The sequence below is a fragment of the Gopherus evgoodei genome, unplaced genomic scaffold (genome assembly GCF_007399415.2).
Source record: "Gopherus evgoodei ecotype Sinaloan lineage unplaced genomic scaffold, rGopEvg1_v1.p scaffold_37_arrow_ctg1, whole genome shotgun sequence".
Lineage (NCBI taxonomy): Eukaryota > Metazoa > Chordata > Testudines > Testudinidae > Gopherus > Gopherus evgoodei.
The window spans coordinates 1,747,847-1,768,098 of NW_022060049.1; the positions used below are offsets into that span (position 1 = coordinate 1,747,847).

At 46.3% G+C, this 20,252-nt stretch overlaps 1 protein-coding gene and 1 long non-coding RNA gene across 2 annotated transcripts; both read left to right on the forward strand.

The window, feature by feature from the left end:
• LOC115642100 lies at positions 1–2,025 on the forward strand. Its single transcript, XR_003998154.1, has 3 exons — positions 1–163; positions 427–549; positions 1,913–2,025. It is a non-coding gene; the product is annotated as an uncharacterized LOC115642100 (long non-coding RNA).
• Positions 2,026–2,300: 275 nt separating this feature from the next.
• LOC115642030 (maestro heat-like repeat-containing protein family member 2B) lies at positions 2,301–6,225 on the forward strand. The gene is made up of 6 exons (XM_030545367.1): positions 2,301–2,455; positions 2,808–2,927; positions 4,413–4,565; positions 5,282–5,308; positions 5,635–5,757; positions 6,148–6,225. The coding sequence occupies exons 1-6, from the start codon at positions 2,369–2,371 to the stop codon at positions 6,223–6,225; spliced, it is 588 nt and encodes a 195-aa protein (XP_030401227.1). The 5' UTR covers positions 2,301–2,368.
• The last annotated feature ends 14,027 nt before the right edge of the window (positions 6,226–20,252 follow it).

The following is a 20,252-nucleotide window of genomic DNA, read 5'->3' on the forward strand; positions in this document are numbered from 1 at the left end:
TAGGTTCCTTTGAAATTCAGGATTCATTCCACTGTGGAAAGTGAGTGTGTGGAACAAAGAAGTACTGTTCACCTCTCCTTATCTTTCAGTGCCCGCGACAGGAGATAAAAAGTGTCTGATTGTGAAGGCAGTGAAATCCACTCTGGGTGATCAGAATGCTACGGTAAGAGTGTGTGTAGAGCAGTGAAATATTTCAATTTTTTTCAGTGATATGGGATGAATGGTTATCTGGGTGGAGCTTTCATTCAGATCCAGAGGTGAGACTGCAGACTAGAGAAGCCATGTCATTCTCCTGCCTGTGTTAAATGGATCCATGTTTATAAGCCAAGGAGATCAAATCAAAGGCATAAGGACTCTCATATCCTTTCTCCTATTTCAGGCAGAAGGGACAACAAAAACTCATGTGTGTCATCTCTACCCTTGCAGGTGAGGATGGCAGTTCTTCATTTCATCAGGAGGCTGCTCAGCTCAGAAAGTGTGGAGAATTGTGCAGCATGGGATATGGTAGCACATGGTTTCATGGAGTTCAGTTTGTCCACCAGCAAACTGGTAAGGAGAGTTCTGAGCACTTAAGACTCCGTCCTACCATTCTTGCATGCTGACTGCTCCCATTGACTTCAGTGGGAGTTTTCATTCAAGGACAACTGGACTGAATGATTAGAGCCAGAATCTGATCAGTTATATTGGTGTAAAGTCAAGGTAACCCCACTGACTTTAGTGGCGTTACTCTGGATTCATACTAGTGTTACAGAGATCAGACTGTCACACTGGGTAGTTACATCCAGCAGAGTCATCAAGGTTACTCAATCCTCTGATGAATCATTGAAAATTCTGAAAACATTTTTCAGTGAAATATTCTAGTATAAAGAAGCACATCTCTTTGTTTTAAATAGACTCTCCAGGGAACATAATGATTCCCAGTTCTGTGGCTGTTGAAGCAAACGTAAATTATCAGCAAAACATTGAGGTTATGCAGGTTGCATCACAGACTGTCAGGAGACTGGAAAAGCTTGCTGCATATTTCCCTCACTACATGCTCTCATCTACATGTATTAGTTTAAAAATATCTTCAGTCCGTATTTCTATCCATGGACACAGCCAGGGGCTCCAGACACTTTGTGCGCCATGATTGGATCCATGATCTGTATTAACATAAACAGTTCAACTTTTCAATAAGTTGTTGAAAATCTTAGCTCTGCCTGGCCCCTTTTCTACAAAGTTGGAGCTTGTGGCAATACTCTTCAAGGGCCTTTTTCACACACACACACACACACGCACGCACGCACGCAAGCACGCACGCACGCACGCACTCACACACACACACACACACACACACACACACACACACACACACACACCTCTCTTAGGGAAGGCTGCTTTTTCTCATTGGGCTAATTTTGCTCTCCTTTAAACTGAAATCAGTAGAGTCAATCAATATTTAGTCCGGTGTAAGTAAGAGGAGAATTAGGCCCGTTGATAGAATCACACTCACTGCACACGAAATGACCAATCTCGTTGGGGCATCAGAACAAATAGAATGGATCCTCCTGGTTCTGCATATTGATTTCCACTGGGCAGAGTCTGAATGTTTTTCCTCAGAGATAAAAAGATGAAACAGTTTTTCAAATTTAAAGAAAATTAACCTTGTTGGGGAAACTCTTTTGTGTTCAGTGAATCATTCCCTTCACTTTAAGGTTTCCTAAGCCTGGGACCTGACCCACCAGTTAGGAATTTCTTTACTCCCTTCCCTTCAGATGGTTGTGCATTTCCAGTGCAATATGAAAGCAGGCATAGTTCAATGTTCAAAATGGCTTTGTAAGAGAAGGACACTGATTCTCTAGCCAGTGTCTTGCTACTAGCTAATAAGTTCTATAGAGCTATCTCACAGTAGGGTTTAACACTTCTCACCCAGACTATTCAGGAAGAAAACACTATCCAAAGCCTGTGCATTGACATCCTGCAATGTCTGGACACCTCAGTCAGTGGAATGACCCAAGTAAGTGACCTGTTGCTACTGCTTCTTGAAATAGGGCTCTTTGTTCAAAGTTTATTAAACCCATCCTCCATCCACTATAAAAATCACTCCTCAGTGATCAGATTTCTTGGCTCCATCTCATTCTCCAATTCACTGTCCATCAGGGAAAGATTAAAGAACAGCAGAGCATGTCTGGGTTGTCGATGTTTACAGTTTTCAATAGAGAAATAACAGTCCCATGACACCTGAATATTGTAAAGTTTACAAGAGAGAACAAGGAAGAAAAACAATACCAAAAAAATAAACAAACCCCACAACAACCCCCAAATTCTTGCAATGAACCATCTGCTTTAACTCTTGTTTTACACTCAGTTCCTAAGAACAACTCTGGAGATGATAGACGACAGTGCCTGGAGCAGGCAGATAAGCCTTGAGTTGAGCCAGCAGATGGCCGGCTACGCCAGCCCCTCCAATGAGAAGGTTTGTTCTCTGTTAAGGCTTAGTTTCTAGTTAATTTCCCTTTAAATTCTGAGGGGGAGGCTGCTTAAGGCTTCTCTCAAGGCTTCATTACTTTCTATTTTATTCTGCATATACAATTTGTTTTTACTTGTTCCCTGCTCTCTTGCCCCCCTGCCCTTCCAATATTTGCTTGGACAGGCTGCTTGTCTGTGCTGCATTGTTGGTTCTCTGGCTGGGCTAGATGATGGGATGTTTCTGCAGTATGGGTGCTTGGACTTGGCTATCTTGTTCCTTCCTGAGTGTTGCTGAGCTGGGTCTGTACTGAGAGGCACGTTGTGTTACTGATATCTCGGTGCTGGCTTCTTTCTTTCAGAGTTTCCTGTATAAGGCGCTAGGAACATCCTTGGCAGTTTGTCAGGACCTGGTCCATGTTAAATCACAGCTTCAGCAATTTCTGACAACAACAGATTATATGGAAGTCCCTGAGAGACAGGTGAGGACTCTGTCCCTCTCCCCACTTTACCAAGTAAACCCTGAATGCTCCCTGTGGGGCTCAGCTCTGAGTTGGCCTGGGACAGATGCCATTTCGCTTCATAGCCTCTTCATTGCTATTTCACTCAGGCCCCGCTCCCCATGTGTCTCACGCCTGACTGGCGCTTTACACTGCTTCAGGTGAAAGGAATGGACTCGTGGGTTAGATCCTAACCAGTATTTTTCTTGGTTGACAGGGAGTCATTTCCATCCTCGCATTCTCTGCTGAGAGCCACTTGGACCTCACCCTGAACACACTTCAGAAGTCTGGGGCTGCAATGAGCAAGGTTAAGATTTCTGGGTTGATCAGCTGCCTGAAGGTAAAGGAGCAAGGGGGTTCTCTCAAACTTCCTCTCCCTCTAAAGCAGGGGCAGCAGCCCTGGGGTAGTGTCTCCTCTGGTCAGCTAGCATTGTCCCCCAATGTATGCATTCTATGTGATGCCTGCAGTTAAATAGAGAGGAGCACAATCTGGAGCTGGGGTTCTCACAAATGATTTTATCATCTGATGTCTCATGGTTTGAGCGCCCCTCCCATGCACAATGTGTGGGAACTACCTCAGTGGCTTGCATGGAAAAGCATTTAAGGTCTTTTTAGCATTTTTTTAATCCTAGTTAGAAGTTGGAAATGAGGAGGTGTTGCAAGCAACATGTGGCTAACCAACCTGCTTTAGATAGACCACCAGGGTCTATGGATTACAATTATGGAACATCTGATTTAGAGCAGTGGTTCTCAACCTGTCCAGATTGGTGTACCGCTTTCAGGAGTCTGATTTGTCTTGTATATCCCAAATTTCACCTCACTTAAAAACTATTTGCTTACAAAATCATGCATAAAATTATTAAAAAGTGTCACAGCACATCATTACTGAAAATTGCTTATTTTCTCATTTTTACCATATAATTATAAAATAAATGAAGTGAAATATAAATATTGTACTTGCATTCTTTGTAGTCTGCTGTAAAACTAGGCAAATATCTAGATGAGTTGATAAACCCGTTGTAAGACCTCTGCAGACCCTCAGGGGTACACAAGTAGCCCTGGTTGAAAACCACTGATCTAGAGGCTAGAGCAGGAGACTAGGCCTCTGGGCTTCCACTGCTGGCTCTGCCATTTACTCACTGTGCAGCCTTAGGCAAGACATTTAGCGCCTGATCTTGTACCCACCAGTGTCAATGACTAAGCTCCCGTATACTTCACTCCTGTAGGTTCAGCATTTTAGGCTCTCTGTGTCAGAGTTACCTAGTGGGAATGATGGAGATACTAATCTCTCCACACCTCACAGTTATTATTATATTGCTTAAATACTTTTTGCAAGTGGTTTGAGATCTTTGGCTGAAAAGAGCTTTGCAAGTGCAAGCTGCTATTGCTGCTGTGAGGAATTCCTTGGTCAGCAGCAGATCAGAATTCCAAAGCAAGAGGAATCAGAAGAAATTTCTGATTGTCTAGGACTACCACCGGGGGAAAAGAGGCAAGACTCTCAGCACCTTGATGCTGACCTACAGCAGCGTGGCTGTCCATGCTCCAAAAGACCAGCTTCTCTCCCGAGTAGAGGCAGACATCACAGGGAACATCCTTCTCCATTACAGAACCAGTTGTCAGGTAAGAGCTTTTGTGTAAAAAGTGTCACAGAACTCAGATTTAAAACTGTAATGGATAGAGCGTGAGCTGTCACATGTTGTATCATTTTTGTTGCTCTTTTTTGTATTTTCTCTAGTTTTCTATATTCTTCTGAAATTCTGTAGACCCCAGCTACACAGTAATTCAGATGCAGTGACACTCAGGCTATTCAGAATAACACTCTAACTCCCCTAATATGGATGTGTATCTAGCTCTATCTTTTACTACCCAAGAGAGACTAGTGCTAGCCTATATTTAGTTGATTTGCTGTCACACTGTTTCTTGGACTCACTACTTCCCTTACCTCTTATCTGTCTTCTTGTTTGTCTGTGTGCTCCATTATTTCTGTTCCCCAGGTGTCTGACTGCTGGTCCTGACTCTCATCTCAGTGCAACCTCTCCACGAGACTTTGCCATTCAGTTCTGCCTTGTCTAACTGAGACTCTCACTTAGGCATTGCCAAAAACAGTTGAACCAAACTGAGATCTTCCAGTACTTCACAAATGCAAATGTTACGGAGGATGGCCCCTGATACTGACCTCTGCAGAACACCCCCTCTGCCTACATTTCCTGCCTTTTGGAAGATTTAACAATAGTGATTTCTCTCTGCTCCATATTCACCAGCCAGGACGTTTTGAGGTTGTGTGTTATGTGGGACTATCTCCATTGCTAATAGCTGTTTTGCATTTCGTTTTTCAGGTGCTGGGCATCACTGTTGCGAACAAGGTACATTCTAAATAATCTGCCCTCAGCTTTTGCATTTTCTATACACAAGTTGCTTGTTTAAATTGCACAGAGCTTGGTTTCCTTGCTGCACCAAGCAGGAGTCCTGGCTGCTCTGGTGTAAGTGGACCTGGATTTATTTATTTGAACCTGGGTTTCCTCTTCTTCTGAGGTGGGTGCAGAGCCAGAGTCCTCTACCTTCTGGGGTCTGCAGGCACCTCTCTCCTTCCCTGAGGCTAGATTTAATTCCTGATCTTTATCTTCTGGACTGTGGTTCTTCTCTCAGGTTCTCATCCACATCCTCTTGTTTCTCCTTCTGGATTATGTAGGACATGTACCTAAAATTAACCCTCATCCACAATGTCATGGAGATTAGCTGTGCCATCTTGGAGACCAGAGACTCCCAGGAGTTTGAATTCTCTTACAAACTGGAGCTCCTTGGCTACATGCTGGTGAGTGATTAGGCGTTTGTTGTCATGTAATAAGACTGGTTTTCCAGGGGGATGTTATTTTATCCATTGGCTGTGATTGTACTACTGCAGTCTCATGGGCTACCTGCATGGCACCTAGGATGCGGGGTCCACTCTGAGCTTGGCAGGGATGCTGACATCTTGTGGGCTGTAACTGGAAGGAATGGCTTGTGTCTGGTGAGTTCTCTTTCTGTCCTCTGTATAGCCTGAAAATGGCCCTACGGTTCATTTCTGAGGCAGAGAGCCTGCTGAGCACAGTGTCTGTTTATTCCGAGTCTGGCAGATGGCCCTGTTTTGGGGGGGGTGAGAGGAAGGCCTCTCTGCCTTTCAAATCCATTTCCCATTTTTGATGTCCCTATTCATGCATTTCAGGACTTCATTAAAAGGAACCACTGGATTCCCTGGCATCTCCAGTTCGCTACAAGGCAATTCTTGCCATTGGACATCTGAGGTAGGCTATTTTCTGCCATATTTCCTGGCACTGTGATGCCTTCTTATTTGTTAATTCATGAGTGTCAGGTTGGGAGCAGTCTAATGCCTGCAGGGTTTGGCTCACCAGGGCCACCCGGGGGAAGCAAGTGAGGCAATTTGCCCAGGCCCCGCAGGAGCCCCCATGAGAGTTTTTCAGGGCCCCTGGAGCGGGGTCCTTTACTTCGGGGGCCCTGGAAAACTCTCACGGGGCCCGGGCCCCCGGAGTTTCTGCAGCTCCAGGTCTTCGGCGGCAATTCGGCGGCAGGGGGTCCTTCCGCCCTAGGACCCACTACCGAAGTGCTGGGTCCTCGGCGGCAATTTTCCGTCGCCGAAGACCCCAGACCCCCTGAATCCTGTGGGTGGCCCTGTGGCTCAAATGCTGCTCACGAGCAGGACTTTAGTTCTTAAGGATTTGAATGTGTCCATTCAGAGGCTTGTGCTTGAAAGACACGAGATTGGAGGTTGTGGGGTATGTACTACAATGGAGCAGAGCAGGGCTGTCCTTAGGATTTATGGTGCCCTAGGCGAGATTATTGAACTGGTGCCCCCGTGCCTGTCTTGCTCTTAGCAACACAAACATAAGCTTACAGTACTGGAAAACTTGCCACAGGCATATTATTAATACCAGTTTAACTTAATTAAGAACACTGTAATGCTGATAGACTAGCACTAAAGAAGTAGCACTATAGAAAAAATTCTGATTTGACAGAATGATGCAAATAATATAATATTTTTAAATTTGTCAACATTTTATTGGAAATGTATATGAAAAGGTATTGAATCAAGGATTAGTTTTTAATAAAAAGCAATCTATCTGGCTTTTTTGGCTGCAAAATCAGTAAAAATGTCATTGTATGACAAAGATAAAGTGACGTCTTGTTCGATTGCCAGAATAGCAATACCAGTGGTGTTTCTGACTCATTGTAAAGAGAAGATAGTTTTTAATGAGCTTTAGTTTTGAAAAACTCCGTTCTCCTGATGCTACTGTTACAGGAATTGTGAGTAGAATACGAGTGGCAATGTACACATTAGGATATATGTCAACAAGTTTGCTGGTATGAATAAACTGTACAATGTCCATCATCGATTTTTTATGTGGCAACAACTCAATTTTTCGTACAGTTCAAGTCCATTTAAATCAAAACGATCACCGTCCTTCAGAGGGCTCTCTAGGTCAGAGGTCAGCAGAGCTGTGCCGCAGGCGTCCCGGCGCCCGCAGGGGCCTCTCAGTGCAACCATGTACTGGCCGAAGGACGAGCATCTGCTGAAATGCCGCCAAAATTCGGCATCATTTCGGCAGAAGCTTGTCCGCCACCACGGTCCTTCATCTGGCGCCCGCCCGATGAAAAAGATTGGGGACCACTGCTCTAGCTCTTGCACTTTGTCATTAGTTGCTCTTGTTTTCCTATTTCATTGAATTTAGTCCCATCAGCCCACTGCCAGCTAGTGAATGGAACCCCAGGCCGACAGTGGGTTGAGTGTCTCAGTCAGGATCTCAGCCTCCGATCTGCTCAGCCGCTGCCAGCCTGGGGTTCCTTGGGGGTCCCCAGGCCAGCAGTGGGTGCTGAGTGGGGCCAGCGGCCAGGACCCTGGTAGTCAATGGGGCAGCAACCGGAACCAAGGAGCAGTGGCGGGCTGAGCCGCTCAGCTCGCTTGCCACCTTTGGCATGTGTGCCATAGGTTGCGGACCCCTGCTTATACATTAGTAAGGAGATGAGCATATTGCAGTTGTTGGAGGGCTCTATTTAGCAGTAACAGGCTATAGGAAAGTCAGTCAATATTTTTTGTTTCTCTGATGAAAATGGTCAACTCCCTTCCCCATACCAAACTTGTCACAAATAATTGTCAACAACTTAATTTTCTGTTTTTGGCTAAGATATTGATTTAAAAAAATTGAAATTGAATTCAGGGTTGTTAGCAGGCATGATTCACCATATGTGGGGTTCACTAATTATAAAGGCCCAGATGCTTATCCCCAGGTCAATATGAATCTCAGGTCTTTCCCAAATATCATGCTGTCAGCCAATCCTTAATAACTAAATCTAAGATTTATTGTTAAAAGAAAGAAGAGAGTTACAAATGGTTAAAAGATCAATATCCAGACAGTGACTTTCAATGTTCATAGTTCAGGATCACAACAGTGATGGAATAAACTTCTGGTTTATAAAAGTCTCTCTGGAATTATCCCAAAAGATCAGGATTCAAAGGCAGCATAGATGTAAAGTCTGTTAGTTTTTCCAGGTTATTCCAAATGATTATTTGGAAGATCTCTGTCCTATGGCTTACACTTTCCCTGTTAAAAGTTTAAGCAGACTAGACATGATAGGATCAGGCCCAAGCCTTTTCTTTTATAGCTATTCTAGCAGGCTGACAAGCCTACTTCACAGAAATTGTCACAGAAGGACCTTCCGCCAACGCAGATGGCCTCTTGTACTTTGCTTTGAAGATAATCTTCTATTTCCTGTGCATACACACTAATCTACTTACAGTCATTCACATAAGGTAATTAGCCGTTCTTCGATTATAACACATATAGTTAAATTGAAGATAACGTAGAAATTATTGTTCTCCTGGTGTCTTACATCTTTGATTTTAAGGTTAACTGAACACTTTGCATACATAATTAAGGCAATTAAGCCATGAAAGGGAATTCGCATCTACAAGCTAATTTGGTTACATTGTGAAACTTCTAACTGTGTATAGATAACCACAGACAAATACACTTAGCAACTATTGTTCATTTTTGAATGAGTTGATGATTGCTAGTCTAATACATTTCTTTGAAATTCACAGGCAAGTGAACTGTCTTGATACAGTAGAAGTGCCTTTTGTTAAGTTATTATGGGTCATACACAGGTTAACTGGTCTGCCAGTATCACAAATGCATTCTTGGTTCTTATGCTCCCAGGATGCTAAAGCTGAATTTCTATGTAATCAGCTAAGAACATAAAACATAAGAGTGGATATCCTGGAACCCCCAGAAGAATGGTGCTTCTAGTCTATTATCCTGTTTTCTAACAGTAGTGGGTGCCAGATGCTTCAGAGGGAATGAACAGAACAAGGCAATTGCCAAGTGAACCATCCCCTGTTGGACAGTCCCAGCCCCAGCTTCTGGCAGTCAGAGGTTTAGAGACACTCAGATCATGGGGTTGCATCGCTGACCATGTTAGCTGATAGCCATTGATGGACCTGTCCTCCGTGAACTCATCTAATTCTTTTTTGGAACCCAGTTATGCTTTTGGCCTTCACAACATCTCCCTGGCAATGAGTTCCACAGATTGACTGCATTGTGTGAAGAAATGTTTCCTTTGTTTGTTTTAAACCTGCTTCCTATTAATTTCATTCGATTACCCCTTGTTCCTGTGTTATGTGAAGGGCTAAATAACACTTCCGTATTGACTTTCTCTACACCAGTCATGATTTTATAGATCTCTATCATATTCTCTCTTAGTCTTCTCTTTCCAAGCTGAAAAGTGCCTGTCTTTCTAATCTCTCCTTGTGCAAGAAATTGTCCCATACACCTAATAATTTTTGTTGCTCTTTGTACTTCTTCCAATTATAACATATCTTTTTTGAGATGAGACAAGCAAAACTGCACGCAGTATTCAAGGTGTGCGGGTACTGTAGATTTATATAGTCTCATAATAATATTTACTGCCTTATTATCGATCTCCTTCCTAATGGTTCCTAACTTGTTGTTAGCCTTTTTGATGGCATGTGGAGCGGAGGCTTTCAAAGAACTGTTCACAGTGAGTCTGAGGTCTCTTCCTTGAGTGATCACAGCTAATTTAGATCCCATGCGTTTATATGTATAGTTGGGATTATATTTTCCAATGTGCGTTACCTAGTTCAGTATAGGAATCAGAGGCACAATGTTACCAGATGTGCCCATTACTTTGGATAGGCTCATTAATTAGGGTTACTCTTCTGTGAGCAGAGGGGGAGGGCGGGGCACTTCTGTAATTCTATTAATATGTTGCTTATGTCATTTGTGTGTTTATACGGTGCCATACTCCTTCCTTGCACAAGTCCCTTCCCAATGGAGCTATCCTGCAGGACCTAGGTTCCCCAGGGCTAATAACTAGAACCAGATGAACACACACACACACACTAGCAGAGCAGGTCAATCGGCATTCTCCAGCTGATCCCCTCATAGATCCCTGTACTCAGTGGGCTGAGTTAAGCAGCAATTTCAAGCTGGTACCCTTATACGCCCCTGGTCTCAATACGCTGGGTTGAGCAGCACTTTCAGATGCTCCCCCCCCCACTTATGTGCCGCAATTTTAACACTTTCTTATCACACTTTCACATTACAATGTATGGGCAGTAACCCACTTGATGAGCAAACTCCCACAGTATTTTGGGGCACTACAGGGATCTTTGGCTTAGGTACAAGAAGTGTTGCTGCAGAGTAAATGAGGGCAGCTAAAAACACAAAAGAGTAAAATTCAGTGAGAGAGAAAGAGAGAGAGAGAGAGAGAGAGAGAGAGAGAGAGAGAGAGAGAGAGAGAGAACCAACCAGCTGAACCATAAAAGTTATTTATTGAATCATAGTGATAAACAAACATAACAGTTACATTTTAAAGGTGAATACCTGAGGTAGAAAAGAAAACACAGAGAGAGATAGAGAGGGATCTCACCCACTCCATAAGGCTTGAACTGGTCGGAGTTCCCAGGTGATGGTGGTAGCTCAGGGTCCTGAGTGCTGGAGACAGGCAGAGCCCCCAGCACGATCAGTCAGGCGATGGAATCCCAGTGGAACTGATGCAGAGTTTGGATCTATACATCAGAACCCTTTCTTGGGCATAGGTAGGGGGAGTTTGTAGAGAAAATACAATGGTTCAAGGAAGAACCCTAGATTTCTTTATGGGTAAAATGATGGCTCAAGGTTTTCTTTAGGCCAGACAATAGGAGCTGATCACTCTTGGCTATCAGTGTTGTTTTCTTTCGAGGAGCTCACAAGGCAACTAGACTGCTTCAATACTTTGGGATATGAGTCAAAGATTTATTACTAGAATTGGTCTGATAATTGATGAGCATATGGTGAGAGCTGTGTGATCTGAACTGTCCATTAGCACTACCTTGCACTGGGCTGTCAACATGCTCTGCTTCACATAAAACTGGTCAATACTACTCTTGGCCTGTCCCCACAGAAAGGTTTATTCCTTCTGTGACTAGTGTGAGCTCGGGTCAGAGGAATAGGAGATGACCACCCACCCTCCACAGGTTCAACTATGGAGAAACAAGTCCTCTAAGCCGACCTCACTACAGACCTGCGCTAGCTAGTGCTCATCATAAAAAGTTTCCTCTGATGGTTCGGAAAACAGGACCAGCAGTCCTTAGGCCAGCTGGAACAATTGAAATTCCCCCAACACCAAACACCGTGCAGTCCAGAGGAAGGGAGCCAGCCAGTTCCTTCCATTGATCTTTTCTTTCACACCTTAACTGGGGACGATAAACACTAATATAGAGTAACCAGTGCCACGGAGCACAAAGTCCACCAGTAATTAGGTACCTAGTCAGAGCTCCACCACCTTCTGTACTCGCACCGCAGATGTGAAGAACAAGACTCCAACCCCATCGTTCTTCTCTGGCCTGGAGGACCAGAAAGACAGGCCCTTTCTCCAATCACCGTCTGCCCATCAATGTACCCTGAAGTCATTAATGTGCATTTCCTGAATGCCCACCATGTCTATGTCCAGCTGCTCCAAGGAACTGAACATCAAGTGTCTCCTCCTGGGCCTCCAAATCCCTTCCACCTTCCACATGGCCACTTTAACAGATGTCCCTTCCCTGGTACTTCCCTCACTCAGCTGCACAGAGGAGCTTTCATCCCCAGTCCCTGCCCATCACCCCCTCTGGCACTATTCCCACTGCCTCACTTTATTTCTGCCATATTTGGTCAACCAATAAGTCATATGGGAAAGACAGATCCCATCCCTCATTGTTGAAGGTCAGGTGGGCCAACTAGGGGCAGAAGCCCACAGTCTGTTGTCTGGCTTGGGAGCAGGGGCTCGTGTCAGCTAAAGGCTCTGCTACTGCTCCCAGGAAAGAAGCTAGCCCGGCACAAAGAGGGATGAAAGGGCCTGCCAAAGCCCAGGTTTGAACCAGAACCTTTAGATCATCAGTCTAACACAGCTGCGTGGCATTTCTTTAGCCTGTTGCTTCTCTGTCCAGGATATTTTTTGCAGCAGTTACACACAAAAAGGACGTCATTGTGAGCGGCCCATGAAGACAAGACTTGCTTTGGCCTGCCTTGCTCAGCTTGACTTGCTTCCTCACCCTGTTCCTGCCTTAGTGCCCAGGGTGACCTGGTGGTGGGAGGGGAGGGGAGAGCCAGTGACACGGGGAGGAGGTTGAGCTGATTTCAATAACTCGGTCCTGGGACAGGGGTTGTTATAAAATAGGATGGGTGGGGTTCTGTGGCCTGCCTTGTGCAGGAGTTCAGACTAGATGATCAGATTGGTCCCTTCTGACCTATGTCTATGAGTCTCTATGAGAAACCTCAGCCTCTGCTGCCAACACGCCTTCAACTGACTCTCAGTTTGCCCTGTTCACTCTGTGTCCCTGCCGCTCCATGGCATTGTCCTTCATCCTGCTGCTGAGAGCTCCTGTGTCGCCACATCCCCTGCTGTCATCTGCCTGTCTCCTGCAGCCTCTGCACAGCCACGTAGTGGGGGAACCGCACTACGAGTGCAGACTGGGCAGCCTCTTTGATTGCAAGACCATGGGCAGGGCGTGAACCAACAGCTGGGGGAGACTAACGCCCTGCTCTGCCCCTTCCACCTGAGGCTCTGCCCCTTCTGCAAACACCACTGTGCCCAGCGTACATCAGCCCTTAGATCCCTCTTGGTATTTCAGTGCAGGCACTGACCTGTGAGAGGAAAACATCAGCTCACAAACACAGAGACTGAATTCCCCACATTTAATCTCGCTTTACTTTCCAGAAAGTCACAAAATTCATTTAATTCTTGGTAGGACAGAGAAAAAAATAAGTGACACTAAGTTTTTGGCTTAGTTAAATAAAATTAAGTGTTGAATTAACAGGAAAAATGTGTCCTGATTCCGCTAAATAACACCACAACGTGAAATAAGAAGAGACAAATCTTGTCAGTGACGACTAACTTTGCAAAAGATCTTCCCATTATTAATTTCCACACTGCCCCGGTTGGAGGTCTGGGCACCTCCAGTGTCACTGCTCTGCATTCATCTTCCCCTTAGAATTGTTCTCGGACATTCCCAAATTTGGAGAATTGTGCAGTTCAGAATGTGAATAGTGACCCCGGCTCCTTCCTGCACCTGCTTTACATCACTCCACAGCAGCTTCTCCCCTGCAGAGTCACCCCAGCAGCTGCCCAAGGTTTTGCAAAAATTAATAATACAGAGTTTGGAGGAAAGTAAACATTTGTGGAGTTGTGGAAATAGTAAAAGGCAACAGCTGTGGTGTTACAAGAAGGCAGTTTTAATAATAAAATCCAGTTATATAAAGGTAACTGTATGTGCAGCTCTGTGCACTCACATTGGATGGAAGCTTAGTAATTAAATTATACAAGAGAGTCAGGTAAAGTGGCTACTACCACCACTATGTTTTGTCCCGAGAAGAGAAGCCTTTACAGACATTCTGAGGGGAAATGGGCCCTTTGCCCACAGAAATTGTCTATAGAGGATGGCTGCAGGCAGCAGGCAGAAAGATAATCTCATCAAAATTATTTGACTATTGGATAATGAAAGTAAAATCACTAAAGGAATGTCTGAGGTTTCTATTGGAACTTAACTTGGCTGCCCCTGGCTGTCTCTGATTGTAGAAGATGGACGTGTAATCGGGGTACAGTTGTATAAAAAAATTATTGCAGTGCAAGGGATGTTAGACAAAACAAAATTCTGTGTGTAATTGTGTGTAAGCAGAGTCAGGATGAGCGCTACCCTGACATCTGGTGGTGAACTGTAGAGAGTGTGGAAAGAATTTTAAGAATTTGCATTGCCATGCACCTCCCGCACTTAGCATAACCCCACAGCAGCTTGGGATGGGACTGCTTTGTGATAGAAATGACTCAACCTCAGTTGGGTGGTACTTGCTAAATATGGGACATGGGTTCCAAAACTCCATAACTTGACAGAGGTTGAGGATTGGGGTGTGTGTGCATGTGTATAACTCTCTCTCTCTCTCTCTCTCTCTCTCACACACACACACACACGTTAAAGAGTAGAGCTAATTTTTAATTCTATTAGAAGTCTATTCAGCAACTGCTGAGCTGAATTCATGTTGGGCCAATGTTGACCAGGGCTTCTCTACTAAGAGCTGAATTGGGCTGTGTTAACTAGTGGAGGAGCCTGAAGACCTATTGTTAAGTGGCTAGTAGAGCAGTCTGCAGTGTGTTAGAGCAGCCCATGGAACAGTGAGCGGAGTGAAGTGGTTTGCAAAGACAGCTGGAGGAGCAGCACAGCTGGTGTGGTGGAGCTGGTCGTGGTGAAGGCTGCAGCCTCCATGGAGAGGCAGAGCAGTTGACCCTGGTCCACATAAGGTGCACCTTAACACCATGTGTGGACCCCCCACACACACTTTCCACCCAGGCTGGTGGGGGGTAAAACTCTGCAGATAAACTCTCGAATTCTGGGGTGGCACTGACCAGAGACTTTTGGGTTGTTGGACTTTGGGGTGATTGGACTTAAGACTCTAAGTGGAAAAGGACATTGCCAAACATACATGGGGGTGGGGTTTTTTTGTTTGTTTGTTTATGGTTTGTGTTATAATCCTGTTTGTAGTGTTTCTCCAGTGGGATGCCACATTGTTTCCTTCCTTTATTAAAAAGATTTTGCTACACTCAGACTCCGTGCTTGCGAGAGGGGAAGTATTGGCTCCTAGAGGCGCCCAGGGGGGTGTGGTATGTAAGTGTCCCAGGCCACTGGGTGAGGGCTCGAGCCGGTTATGCATGGTGTTATTGAAACGGAACCCCTGGATACTGAACCCGGCCCTTGTTGCTGCCAGTTCAGAGGGGCAGAAGGGTTACATGTGTAAGGTTTTAAAAACCTAAACTGAGACTTATGGTTTTTAATATAATATTATGAAGGGTAAACTATGGAAGGAATATGCATTTTCCCAGGACATGTGCATTCTATATTAGAGAAGGGGTAAAAGAAATGCAAACAAAACATGGTAATTAATTCAAACCCTATCAGGGCGCCACAATAGGTTTTGGTTTCTTTTTCGGATCTGTGTGTTTTGAAGCAGAAGATGAAAGTGGAAAGTAATCAGAACTCGGGTGATTGTGTCCCTTTTAAGACAGTCTCTGAGCTGCTGATGGCTTTGGATCCAAAAGCAAGCCCGAAAGCCTATGTGACTGCAAATGACCTAGCTGGGGGAAGGAGAGAACTGCTCATCAATGGCAGCACAAAGGAGCTGCAAATAATAAATAAATCTGGTCAGCAAACAAGCTACTGGAAGATTCAGATTTGTGGCCCTCCAGGAAAGGGAGATGAAAAAACAAGTCAAGCCTGAAAATAAGGGGGACAGGTTAACCCTAAGGAGTGCGGGTGTGTATGTACAGTGCTAAAGCTAAATCTAAAGCTGTCTCTCAGCTATTACCTGAGGATAAACTGAAAGCTTGGTACAGCAGAGAAACTATTGCAAACTTGGTCTGTTGTATAAGAGGGGAAACTGAGGCACACCACCTCATGAATCTCATAATGACCAGTGAGTGGGGTAATTCACTTTCTGACTAGTTAGCAAAATAAGGACAGCCCGGAGGTAATTCTTCTGTCTTTCCTGCAATTAGAGGAGGAGCACACCCATTGGCCCGTGGCAAGGGGTGGACAATTGGGTGTACTGTGTATGAGGTGTTTTGCTGGAAATGTACATATTACTGGGGGCACAATTACACCAGCTCCTAACCAAATTTCACACTACTCACTGCTGTCTGGGCTTTGGCACACAAATAGATCTGTGAATCTTACTGCTGTGAATAATCGAACCAGTGCATACAGCCTGATTCCACACCATGTGGTTAAGTTGGTTTGGACAATAACCCATTTCTCTGTGGCCATTCAATGGACTTATGATATGAACAAAAGCATGAAAACCTGCAGCGGCAGCGTATTGCAACTGCCAGCAACTGGACATGTTAAGAGCTTGACCCCGTCAAAGGCGGAGAGGAGGTGTTTTGGTGGTGGCCAGTGTTAGCAGACAAAACCAGGTATGCCAACCTGACCAAAGTCAGGCTAACAGAGGTTTGTGGGTAATCCCTGAGTGGAAAACACTGAGAAGCAGCAGCATGTCTCACAAGCGCTGGGAAAAAGTGAGATAAGAGAGAAGCTGCATTCCTGGCATAGTACCAGATGTGCTGTGTTAGGAGCAGCTCCTTCGAAAAACTGATGAAAGCCCTAGCTTCCCAGCCTCCTTGTTTTCACTCCCTGGTTTTGTTCTTTGTTTGTTTTTAACTCCCCTACATTTCTAACTTTAGGCATGCATGTATACTAAGGTGTCTAGTTTCTAGTTGTTAGAAGAAGGGGGTGGGTTGCTCTAGTGAATAGTTTATGACGCGACAGAACTGTCTATATAGGCTTATACTAAGATGTAAAGAGCAGGCTGGTTCTCTCAGGAGACGAGCTGCTCTCTATTGATGCGTGCGCTTGTCAATAAAGAGCTTTTGATCGGACCTTGCTGATGTTGCCTGTCTCTCTCACGGTCAGACAATGAACTTTGCCATCTGAGGGTTAGAGTCCCTGACAGCCTGATTGTGGGACAGGAGGCCCTTGCCACACCCAGGCCTGCCTCTTGCTTTCAGCCCAGGCAGCCAGAGGTGCCAGGGAGCTCCCTGGCAGGCCGCCACCTCACCTCAGCCACCTCTTGCCGCTCTGCTTAGTCACCATCTCACTTGAAGGCCCAGAGCAAAGGAAACAAGCACATCTTTAGCAGAGGCTGGGTCTGATCCATCAGTTGCTGGGTTATGGGCTCAGCCTGCTTCTGCTGCACCACTCTGCTGGATTTTCACAAGTAACAGCCAGCACCCAGCCTCCAACCTCCACACTGCACCTTGTGAATACTAGCACTGGCAGGCAGACGCGCACTCTGCTAGGCGCCAGCCTCGGGAACAGCAGATTTGTATTCATGTGTCTCTGTGGTGCAATGGGCCAGTGTGTTTGGCTGTTAACCCCCAGTGGGCGCTACCCTTAGCTGCAGGCTGCGGTCTCAGGGGAACTGATAGTTTGTTGCTAAGAAGGGAGCCAGTGCAGCCCTCTGGTGCTCTGCTCTGAGCATCTGCCTAGCCCAGGCTGTCCGCTGGCATCAGGTGCTTCCCCCTCCATGCTCTGGAGCAGGGGGTCCCATCACAATTTTTTTGGTGGCCTCAGAGTGTGGCCATGCCTGCATGTGTGTTTCCTGGAGCCCCCGGCAGGCTGGGTGGTACATGACACCTATCCCCTGCTGGTAGCACTAGCAAAAACCAGTGCATCTGCGTGCCAGCGCTAAGGCTCACAAGGTGTTAGTGTGGATACTGGAGACTGGATGCTGGGGACTGTGGGTGAAAAGCCAGCAGAGTGGTGCGGCAGAAGTGTGCTAGACCTGTAACCCAGCGGTTGATGGATCAAAACAATCCTCCGCTTTGCCTGTGCACAGGGCCGGCTATAGGAAGTGCGGGGCCCAATTCAAACAGTTTCAACAGTGCCCAGTCAGAGATAAGCCAAAAAAATAAAAAAAATGTGGGGCTTGTACTCACTGGATGGTGCTCTGAGTCTTTGGGGGTGGATCCTTCAATTGCTCCAGGTCTTCAGCAGCACTGAAGTGATGCTGAAGACCCAGAGCAAGCGAAGGACCCACCCCTGAAGTGCTGCTGAAGACCTGGACTGCTGCCAGATGCGTAAAAATGAAAAAGGAGTGTCTAGCCAGGGAAGAGAGTCTCACTGGGTGTGGGGCCTTAATTGGTGGAATTGGCCTAAAGCCGGCCCTGCCTGTGCTTGTTTCTTTTTGCTCTGGGCATTCAAGCGAGGCGGCGACTAGCAGAGCACCAAGAACCTGGGCCATGAGGCAAGAGGTGACCGTGGTGAGGCGGCGGCCTGCCAGGGAGCTCCTCGGCACCTCTGGCTGCCTGGGCTGAAGGCAAGAGGCAGGTCTGGGCGTGACGAGGGCCTCCTGTCCCGGAATGAGGCTGCACTGTTTCCTGGTCCCCTTTCCCCATCCACATCGGCAGGCGGCTGCTGCGGGAGAACACGAGGGAGGCTCTTGGGACACTAGGCAGCTCTGTGTGGCTGTCAGGGGAAAGAGCCGAGGCTCCCGATTTGACCTGCCATTGACTCATGTGACTCTGTGCGCCGTCAGCTGGGGTGGGCCAGACTGCGGACGTGACTCAGGCTTGGGCAGCATGGCCACGCTTTCCTGATGAGGTATAATCCTAGGTGTCAGGTCGCTGTGCAGCTTTGATCTAAACGGACCAGCAGCCCACAGCCTCCCCCTGGGTCTGCCCCACCTGGTTACTCCTTACAGGCTGACCTTACCTCTCCTCCATCCCCAGATTCACCCCCTAATCATCCTACTGCTGCTCAGAGCCATAGACGTGGAGGTGCTGAAGGAAGGAGGGGTGACTCTAGGATGAGGTTCTTCTCTAAAAATGGCTGGCAGAAAGGTGATGCTCAGCTTTGTCAGCAACCTGCGCAGTTGCCTTGCTGCCAGGGGATGCAGACATTTCTGTAAGGTGATTAAATGGGGTACTTGGCTTCTGAGTGAATGTGAGGAATGTGCACTTATGAGAGGGAATTTCCACCCCTGCCTCAGTTGGTCTTTGGTGGCATAATGGTTAAAGCGATGGCTTTTTAAGTCAGAGATTGTGGGTTCAGGTCCTATCTGGGATGAACAACTACCTTCTTTCTGTATATTGCATGGAAACCCTGGTTTTATTTTCACCAAGGAAGCTGGGAGATGTTTGAACACAAAGTGCTGCAGCTTAGGAACAATCCCCCAGAAATGGCCTCTTCCACTCCACAAATGCTTTCTAAACCCAGCAGTAGCAAACAGTTCATACCAGTGTTTGTTTCTGTCTGCTCTTCCTGTCTGTTTCGCTCATGGATGTTTTGGAGTAAGCACTCCCCTTCCCTCTATTCTCAGACAATCACAGACCCAGGCAGCAATTATACAGATAAACACTAGGGAAGTGGGGACTACAGTGCTAGAACAACACAGAAATGAGGGTGTCACATCCCTGCTATTGATAGGTGAGTTCTTGCCAGACAGGATGCTACCAAACTAAGTTTTCTTTAACCATCTTTACTGGTGGTGCTGGGCATTATCAGGACAGGACTGTATTTCCAACAGCCCAGTAGCACCTTACTTCAGTGAGGACGTGACCGTTCGCTTCCCAGCCTATGGCTGCCCCTGTGGTGTAGCCAAAGAGCAGGGCCTCAGACTGTGCCAGTAAGAGAAGCCCTTACACAGGCAAACAGTGACTGTGATTCTTTCTTTCCTACCTCTGTGACTAGCTACATGAGAATCATCTAGCTACATTGTTAACGTCTAGGCCTTTCCAGACAGGTGTGAAAATCCACATCCTAACAGCTGCCCCTGGGCTCCGCTTTGCCAGCTGCCTGCCATCTCCCCGCTATTCATGCTGGCAAACTAAAGAGCGCTCTGAGCCAGCCCTGTGTGCCCTGCCTTCTCCTGCCAGCACTCCCCCTCCGTGCCATGGGGAACTGGGGTCATTGTGGGGTTTGCTGCTTTGTGCTCATGGAAGTAGCCTGTCACATCTCTGGACATGGATCCGTTTGGTGTCCCAGCGGCTCATGGTCCTGCGGGGAGCTCTGAGTGCAAGGATTGTGGACAGCACGAGGGTTCTTCTGTATATCTCTGGAGTAGCCTCTAGCCACTGTCTCCCCTGCCTGCACACACCCCCGTAGGTACTCCCTGTCTGCACTCTGAACTGGTTGAAAGGTTGAAAATTGAAGTTGAGATCAGGCTGAGTCTTTCTAACATATGTTCTCAGCTAGAAAAAAGGTGCCAGGAGATGCAGGCACATCTGTGCCAT

Excerpts from the sequence above, each read along its gene's own strand:
- LOC115642030 (XM_030545367.1), top strand. The coding sequence starts at position 2,369 with ATGATAGACGACAGTGCCTGGAGCAGGCAGATAAGCCTTGAGTTGAGC. Across the intron at positions 2,928-4,412 it reads TGGAAGTCCCTGAGAGACAG|GACTACCACCGGGGGAAAAG; the intron begins GTGAGGACTCTG and ends CTGATTGTCTAG. Across the intron at positions 4,566-5,281 it reads ATTACAGAACCAGTTGTCAG|GTGCTGGGCATCACTGTTGC; the intron begins GTAAGAGCTTTT and ends TTCGTTTTTCAG.